At 37.7% G+C, this 8,700-nt stretch overlaps 1 protein-coding gene and 1 long non-coding RNA gene across 4 annotated transcripts; one reads left to right on the forward strand and one right to left on the reverse strand.

The window, feature by feature from the left end:
* Positions 1-1,156: 1,156 nt before the first annotated feature.
* LOC110688059 lies at positions 1,157-2,823 on the reverse strand. Its single transcript, XR_002504502.1, has 2 exons — positions 2,556-2,823; positions 1,157-2,437 (listed from the first exon to the last, which is right to left on the reverse strand). It is a non-coding gene; the product is annotated as an uncharacterized LOC110688059 (long non-coding RNA).
* Positions 2,824-3,199: 376 nt separating this feature from the next.
* On the forward strand, positions 3,200-8,394 carry LOC110688066 (protein FAR1-RELATED SEQUENCE 11-like). 3 transcript variants are annotated; one of them, XM_021864754.1, is made up of 5 exons: positions 3,200-3,364; positions 3,637-3,817; positions 4,138-4,921; positions 5,247-5,690; positions 7,636-8,394. In XM_021864754.1, exons 2-5 carry the CDS (start codon positions 3,762-3,764, stop codon positions 8,248-8,250), a joined length of 1,899 nt encoding a protein of 632 aa, XP_021720446.1. In that variant the 5' UTR covers positions 3,200-3,364; positions 3,637-3,761; the 3' UTR covers positions 8,251-8,394. The 3 variants fall into 3 exon arrangements, with proteins under 3 accessions (XP_021720446.1, XP_021720453.1, XP_021720439.1); XM_021864761.1 differs by having other exon boundaries at positions 3,697-3,817; XM_021864747.1 differs by having other exon boundaries at positions 3,637-4,921.
* Positions 8,395-8,700: the final 306 nt, after the last annotated feature.

An 8,700-nucleotide genomic window follows, 5' to 3' on the forward strand; every position in this document is an offset into this window, starting at 1 on the left:
TATATTTTCGTTTTTCAAATATTTAATTTTAAAGTGTTTGTATATAATAATTGTATAATTTATAGTTTTTTTAAAAAATTAAATCCGAATATCAAAAGATCATCTTTTAAAAAAAGATAATTTTTAGTTTTAAAATAATTTAAATCTTTTTTTTTTTGAAAGGATAATTGAAATCTTAATAAATTATTATTCGTCATTTTTACCTACGTGGCAAAAATTTTAAATTTCATTCTAAAATAAAATACAAATCTAACTTTTAATTGGTCGAAATAAGAATATTTCTTACGTGGCGCGCCAAATGCTCTCAAAAAATGCCTACTTTATTTATATATATATATTAGATTTATCCCCTACGTGGCGCGACATTTGGCGAAAAAGTGAAATGTCAAGTGTCGCTATGTCGTAGCCTGGCTGCGAGACCGACTTTATTTATTAGTGATATGATATGATTGTGTAATTGAGGGAGTATAATTTTCGAAAAAAAAAAAATATAGAAATTGAGGGAGTATATGACCGTGGTATGAAATTTCAGCTGATAGTCAATAGTCGGGAGGAGAGCTAATTTACATCTACTCGTAGGGGTCTACAAAAATTGGCCCGGACCTGAAACCGGACCTGAACCGACCTGAACCGGACCGGACCTGACCCGGACCTGTTGATTCAGGTCCGGTCCCGGTTCTTAAAAATCCAGGTTCCCGGTCCCGGTCCGGACCCGGTCCAAACCCGGGGTTTTCAGGTCCGGACCTGAAACCCGGGAAATCGTAATTAAAAAAAAAAAAAAAAAAAAAAAAAAAAAAAAATCTGATTCTCTCAGCCTCCCTCAATCTCTTTCATATTTTTAAGTTCTAACCCTAACTCCCTAAGCCCAAACTCTCAGCCTCCCTCAATCTCAACTTCTCAACGCGGCTGTCCGGCTGTCCCAACTCGCTCCGGCCACCGCCCACTGCCGACACCTCCCTCATTCTCTCAGGCGATGCACACCGATAATATCTGGTAAGTATTTGCTTATAATTTTGGTATTTTTAATTCGAAATAATAAATTAAGTGTGAGAATTTATATGTTTATTCTTGTTTCAAATTTTCAATTGCTTTTAATGATTGTTTGATGTTTGCATGTTGAATTTCTTATTTTTAGTTCATCTCTTTCGAATTTCTGTTTTTTTTTTTTGGTTTTTTTGAGTTTAGGGTTCATTAGAATTAAGAAGTTTAGGGTTTAGGGTTCAAGTGCGAAATTTAGTTCAAAATTTTGTGTTTATTATGATTATTAAGATTAATTTAGTGCGAAAATTTGTGTGGTAGGGTGGGTTGGGGTGGGGTTATGGTGGGGTTACGGTGGTACGGTTCTGGTGTGTGGGGGTTAAGGGTTAAGGGGTGGCAGTGGGGTGGGGTGGGGTGGGTTGGGGTGGTGAGCTGGGGTTTTTGGGATGGCTGGATGGAAAATTGTGAATGTTGATGGGGTTGTCGGGAGTGGAGATGGGGTTTTCGTGGTGGCTGGTAGGGTCACCGAGAGTGGAGATGGGTTTTCGGGGTGGCTGGGTGGTGTTTTGGATTGGAGGGGGTTTTGGAGTGGTTGAAAGGAGTCAGGGCAATGTTGGTTCTGTTTCGGAGCGTGTAGGGGTTTTTTGTGGATTGAGAAATTGGGTTGGATTGGTGTTTGGCTCGATTCATTTGGAGCAAGGTTAAATGTGTACTGTTGGTTCCGATTGTGATTTCCTCCTTTTCAAAGGTGAGAAGGATGGAGTAGCAAACTCACGGGGTCTTTTGTTGGATTGAATGTTCTGGGGTTGAGGTGGGTCGATGGTTTTGAAAAAACTCTTGAGATTCACTGTGGTTGTTCTAAATTTTTCAGTTCTCTTTAGGCCAATATTCATGTTTGAGAGATTCTGGGCAAGCAATATAGCAGACTTACATAACCCACTCTTGTCAACCAAAAAAGGAACAGACATATAAGGATTCAAAGAGAAAGTATCTGCTTATGGCCAACTCTATTACACCTAGAGCACAAAATAAACAAATTCTCATATCTGAGTAGCTGATTTGATCAAGGATGGCCATTGGTGAGACATTTCTGTCAGCATTTCTGCAGGTGTTGTTTGAGCAGATGCTGTAAACTGGAGGGAAGAAGTTCTTGAAGCTGATTGGCGGATTTGATCTGCCCAAAACTATCAATAAATGGAAAACGCAACTTACTGTGTTGGAAGCTCTGTTGGAGGATGCTGAGCTGCAGCAGTTTCACAGCAAACCTGTCAAGTTATGGCTAAATGATCTCCAAGATTTAGCTTACGACATGGAGGATATCTTGGATCATTTCGCAATTGAAGCCCAGCGTTACGAGTTGGAAAAGGCGGAGGAAGATCAAGATCAAGATGATCACTCTCACCAAGGGATTCTAGACAATATGGTTTGTGCTGCTACCTTGCTAATTTTACTTTTCTCCCTAATTGCGATAATACTAGTTAGAATATTAGATACTAGTTTTTGTAAAAAAAAAAAAAAAAAAAAAGATTGAATAAGGAGTCTTTTACAGAAGAAGAAGAAGAAGAGCAGTGTTTTACCTGTTCTCAGGCTGAGTTACCATCATATGCCATATCATTTGAAGCGTGTCTTTGCTTATTGTTCTGTGTTTCCAAAAGATTACAAGTTCAAAGAGATGGAAGTTGTCTTACTATGGATGCCTCAGGGCTTCCTGCCAGAAACCCAAATTGAAAGTATGGAAGATATGGGCCACAAATACCTTAATGACTTAAGATTATGTAATTTTATGAGTTTTCGTGGACTTATTTGTATTTTCGGTGGACTCATTTGTATTTTTGGTGTTTGAGAATCGGGACTTTATAGACTTTATGTAGTTTTCGGTGGACACAAGTATTTTTGGTATTTTTGGTTTGTATGTAATTATTAAATTATGCAACAGGTCTAAAAATCACAAAACAGGTCCATATGCAGGTCCAACAGGTTTTGTATTAAAAAAAAAAACGAAAAAGACACAAAACAGGTCCATTCAGGTCCAAACCCGGACCGGACCTGATTTTTCAGGTCTGGCCCGGAACCGGACCTGTTAATTCAGGTCCGGTCCCCGGTCCTCATAATTACCCAATTCAGGTCCCCGGTCCAAACAGGTCCGGTCCAGGTCCGGTCCGGTTTTGGACCGGTGTACACCCCTATCTACTCGTATGAAACAACAATTTCAGCTGATAGCTGATAGTTTGAAGGAGAGCTAATTCATAACTGATATCATTAGCTCCGTCCCTCTTTCTGCTACTCTCTCTTCCTCTTTCTCCCTCTGCGATTCTTCCTCCTCCTCTGATTTCGTGCATCATCAACACGGTTCTCTCTGTCACTCTTCGTTTTCGTCGTATTTCAGGTATATGATTAAACTCCTCTTTATTTACTTGAATTTAGTTTCAATTTTTTTGTGGGTTTTGATTTCAGGGTTCTGCCATTTGAAATTGTTTACTATGGTTTTTGGGTATTTTGTTCAATTGTAACTAGAAGTTCTTACCTATTTTTGCTTGTAAAATTTGATGTGTTGTTGTTGAATTATTCAGTCTGATTTAGCGTATGTTCACTGCAAATAATGATGAAATTTGCGGGTTTTGTGTCTTTGTTTTGCAAAAAACCAATTTGGGATCACAGTTATACATTAGGAATTTCCCAACAAATTTACCCCGAGACCCCTAACTGCATAATTGCAAGGTGGCAGCACTGCATTATCAATAAACATACTGCCGGCAACTTCAAAGAAGACGGAGACAAAGACGATGATTCTTCGACGACAGGGGAAACGACCGTTACAGCTGAATTGTACAAAAAATGAGTGAGTCTGGAATTCAATTGCTTATTTCTATTGAATTTACTATCTTGGTTTTTGCATTTGTTCGTATTCTTCGCTAAAATGTCGGTGGTTTCGCTGCTTGATTTGGGTTGTGAGAAGAATATCTTATCTCATCAAGAGGATATTCATCCAGTAGTGGTTTACGACGATCCTTCAGATCAGAGATCATTATCACTAGATGATATAAGTAGCGCTGATGATTTGCCTAATGAAACTGGCCTTTCTTTAGAACTTACAAATGAGGTTGTTCCTTATATTGGCCAGAGATTTACTTCACATGATTCTGCTTATGAATTTTATAGTGAATTTGCTAAGAGATGTGGGTTTTCAATTCGTCGTCATCGAACTGAAGGAAAGGATGGTGTTGGGAAAGGTTTAACTAGACGGTACTTTGTTTGCCACCGTGCTGGCAATAGCCCGGTCAAAGTTGCTAATGAGAATAAGCCCCAAAGAAATAGGAAATCTTCACGTTGTGGGTGTCAAGCATACTTGAGGATTAGCAAGACAACTGAATTGGGTATTTCTGAATGGCGTGTAACTGGTTTTGTTGATCACCATAATCACGAATTGTTGGAACCTAATCAGGTTCGTTTCTTGCCTGCTTACCGGAATATATCAGAAAATGATAAAAGCCGAATTTTTATGTATGCCAAGACGGGAATTTCTGTGCAGCAGATGATGAAGCTGTTGGAGCTAGAAAAATGTGTAGAACCTGGGTACCTTCCATTTACGGAGAAGGATGTTCGGAACTTAATTCAGTCATTTAGGAAATTGGATCCAGAAGAGGACAGTATGGACCTCCTGAAAATGTGCAGTAACATTAAGGAAAAGGATCGTAGTTTTAGATTTGAGTACACTTTGGATTTGAACAACAATCTAGAGAATATTGCGTGGTCTTATGCTTCATCAGTTGAAGCATATGAGATGTTTGGTGATGCAGTTGTCTTCGATACTACACATCGATTGACTGCTTTTGATATGCCCCTTGGAATATGGATTGGAGTAAATAATTATGGAATGCCTTGTTTCTTTAGCTGTGTACTTTTGCGTGAGGAAAATTTGAGCTCATTATCATGGGCTTTAAAGGTACATCTCTGCCTATCTTATACCACTCCTGTTATATCTTTACCTTATTCCCTTTGTGTCATACATGTCCCATTCATCTGGTTGGTGGGTAATTTTACAATGCTTGTTAATATAAACTTCTAGTTGATGCTATGTAATGACTTGATAATATTGCATATATGTGTTGGGAGAAACTAACACTTTATGGCATATTATATAAATTATTAGCTTAAGTTTATATTATCTCATGAGAATGTGGTCCTTTGCCGTGCGATGTACTTGAACTTGAGTGTTCATGTTCATCAAATTTTTTTTGTTTCTTAATTTGATTCTTTTTTCCGTGTAGGTATTTCTAGACTTCATGAATGGAAAGGCTCCACAAACAATATTGACTGATCAAAATATGTGCCTGAAAGAAGCAGTGACAGCGGAGATGCCTACTACTAAACATGCGTTGTGCATATGGCTCATTGTAGCAAAGTTTCCCTCCTGGTTTAATTCTGTCCTTGGGGAAAGATACAATGAGTGGAAGGAAGAGTTCTATCGACTCTATAACTTAGAGTCCATTGATGAGTTTGAGTTGGGTTGGAGGGATATGATTTATTCTTTTGGTTTACACTCTAACAGACATATTGCCAATTTGTTTGCCTTGAGGTCACTTTGGGCCGTATCATACTTAAGAAGCCATTTCATGGCTGGATTGACTAATACCGGCCAATCGAAGTCAATTAATGCTTTTATCCAACGTTTTCTTAGCGCACAAACTCGGCTTCCTCATTTTGTGGAACAAGTAAGTTTCCATTTATTGCTTGTGTCCATTACTGTGTGACTATACTTCATTGATTATTCGTGTTTATCTGCAACTTTGATTGGTTATCTAGCACATGTCCCACTTTCATGTCATCACGGGTTAACACCCCAAATCCTCTTTGAACAAATAATTTGAAGTCATATCTATTTCTTTTGTCACTACGTGGACTTTTAGCAGTTTTTCAAACTTTAGTTATGGTGCTTTTTGGCTTGACTTTTGTGGTCAAGTTGTGTTACTCATGTCCATTAAAGTTAGATAGATTATGTGTTATAGCAACTCTCTCTTGCAGCAAAGATTTGTCTATGCTTGTTCTTCAGTATTGCTTCAAAAAGATAGAGTGTGAAATGACTTTTCCATTCCATTTTTTGAACAATGGGGAAAAACATGGAAAATGGAAAATCAAATGGAAAGTTGTACTCAATTAAATGTCATTTACTTTGTAATTAATTGCTCTTTAGGGAGCATGAAACTGGATATTAGAATGGATTATTGGATATGGTAGCTCCAAGTTTGGACTAATCTGTTATATGTTTTTGTTTGTGGCTTGACCTGGACTTTGACTCTCAAAGCGTAAAAGATAGGAATGTTATTTAAGTTGGTAGATAGGAGGGACTTATTTTAAGGTTAGTGAATGTGGTGGTGGCTTTGGGAACGGTTCCCCGAAAATGATTGCTGAGGTAATGGTGTAAAGTACCTCGGTCCTTTAATGAGTGTACGATATGTCTTATTTGGGATTTATGATCTCTGTAGGTTTGGTTAAATGATGGAAAGGGGAGGGTGATGAGGTAGGGTGTGGTGTCTATCATTGGGTCAATTGAGGTTTAAAAGGTGCGGGAGATGTTTTGGTTGTGGAGTGATTAGGCGATGAGAGAAGGGCTATGAAGGGGATTGTGGGGATGGAAGAACAAGATTCCTCTAGAAATGGAGATTGAAATTTCAAGGGTACAAGCATAATTATTAAACTCTAAGCTAACTTTTTATTTTTATTTTTTTATTATTATTATATATATATATATATATATATATATATATATATATATATATTTATTGTTCTCAATTATATTTGGCTCGCACTAAAATAAATGAAGATAGATGAACTTCAATGGCTCATATTTGTATTCATACTTAATAACAATCAAAAATTGGAATTTAATGATGAATAAAAAAGTATGGGACTGGGAAAGATCTACATGAAGCATTCAGGTGTCAGGATTTCATTGTTATAAATCAATAATGGAATCAATGCTTTATTTGATCCAAATTCCTTAACTTTACTAGAGGATTGTTAAATCATCAGGTATTTATGGGAGACACAATTAGGTGTCTACACCTAGGGATCCTGAGCTGAATTTTCATGTTTTGTTTTAGTTCCAGATATGTTTAGATTCGTTTCAGCTGCTAATCCATCTATTTTTAATACATTTGTATGTCTAGCAAAAGTACATCTTTGGGTGACACATGTTCTTCACACCAAAAGTTTTCTATTGTCATGATTTATTGAAAAGTAAGCTTTTTTTTTCCATCTTTATGGGCAGCTCTACTTTGATCTATTTAGACTGGTGATACTATTGAAGATCCTAAAACTATAATGGAACATCTATTCATTGTTAGGACAAGTTCTTGCCACTAGATCAGGTAACCATTTTTTGATTCTACCCTTTTGCATTCTTGCTAGTATTAGGGTTTATGTGTTTTGTTTTGTTGCCAGCTACCAAATATTGGATTAGGAATACTGATTGAGTGTATAGTTCTTAGAAATACTTAGTGGGGTTATCATTATGGCTAAATGTGTCTTTTACAAGTGCTAATTTGCTAAGATGTGTCCCTTGTGCCTACAGTTTTGTCAATTTTCCTGTCAATTTTCCTGGAGATCTGTTTGCGATTGCTTAAAGTAGAAATAAGTATCTTTGGCTTTTCTTAACAGGTTGCTGTAGCAGTTGATTTTAAAGATCAGGCCGGTGAGCAACGAACAATGCAACAGAATTTACAAAATATTAACCTGAAAACTGGAGCACCAATGGAAGCCCATGCTGCCTCAGTCCTCACACCCTTTGCATTCACCAAGCTTCAGGAGCAACTTGTTTTGGCTGCCCACTATGCTTCTTTCCAAATTGAAGATGGTTTTCTTGTACGACATCACACTAAACTCCAAGGAGGTCGGAAAGTGTACTGGGACCTACAACTAGGTATCATTAGTTGTAGCTGTGATCTGTTTAAATTCTCGGGTATCCTATGTCGGCATGCCCTTCGTGTTCTTTCCACTGGAAATTGCTTTCAGATCCTTGAAAGATATCTTCCACAGAGATGGCGACGATTCAATTCATCTGCCTTTAAGCTTCAGAGCACCCCTACTGACCATGGAGAAAAAGTTATACGGTTGCAGAGCATGGTATCTACCTTGGTTTCAGAGTCTTCCAAGTCAATGGAGCGCTTAGATTTGGCAACTGAGCAAGTATCTATCCTTTTGTCACGGATCAAGGAGCAGCCAATTTCAACCTCATTCGTCTCAAGAGATGCTACTGTGCATAGGAGTTTTTAGTTTAACCTGTACGATATGGATTTCATTTTTTTCCATGTTGTTGAACACAATAAGGATTCAGTTGTTTAAAGGCAAGAACCGAAGGATTTATGTCTTCGTCAAGTGCAATTACTTGATATATAATGGATCGAATTATGGAGATAATTAACTTTGTTCTTTTGGGTCGTCGTTATATTATAACTAGAGGTACTAATGATCTTGGGCTAGTAAAATAGTCTAAAGCCCAACTAAACAGATCTTATGAGATCACACAAAGGGCCTAGATTGAGCATTAGAGGAAGAGGTCCATGACGGGCCTTCTCCCCTAGGTGGCCGGCCATGTGGGTAGGTTTAGATTATAAATGGACTAGGTGCTTAGGGTTGAACATAACATTTAATGATCAATAATATCAATTTATAATTAGCAAACCCAAGACAAGCCTCTCTCAAACTCTCCTTTCTCTCTCAAGG

The sequence above is a fragment of the Chenopodium quinoa genome, unplaced genomic scaffold, assembly GCF_001683475.1.
Source record: "Chenopodium quinoa cultivar QQ74 unplaced genomic scaffold, ASM168347v1, whole genome shotgun sequence".
NCBI lineage: Eukaryota > Viridiplantae > Streptophyta > Magnoliopsida > Caryophyllales > Amaranthaceae > Chenopodium > Chenopodium quinoa.

Excerpts from the sequence above, each read along its gene's own strand:
- LOC110688066 (XM_021864747.1), top strand. The coding sequence starts at position 3,896 with ATGTCGGTGGTTTCGCTGCTTGATTTGGGTTGTGAGAAGAATATCTTA. Across the intron at positions 4,922-5,246 it reads CATTATCATGGGCTTTAAAG|GTATTTCTAGACTTCATGAA; the intron begins GTACATCTCTGC and ends TTTTCCGTGTAG. Across the intron at positions 5,691-7,635 it reads TTCCTCATTTTGTGGAACAA|GTTGCTGTAGCAGTTGATTT; the intron begins GTAAGTTTCCAT and ends TTTTCTTAACAG.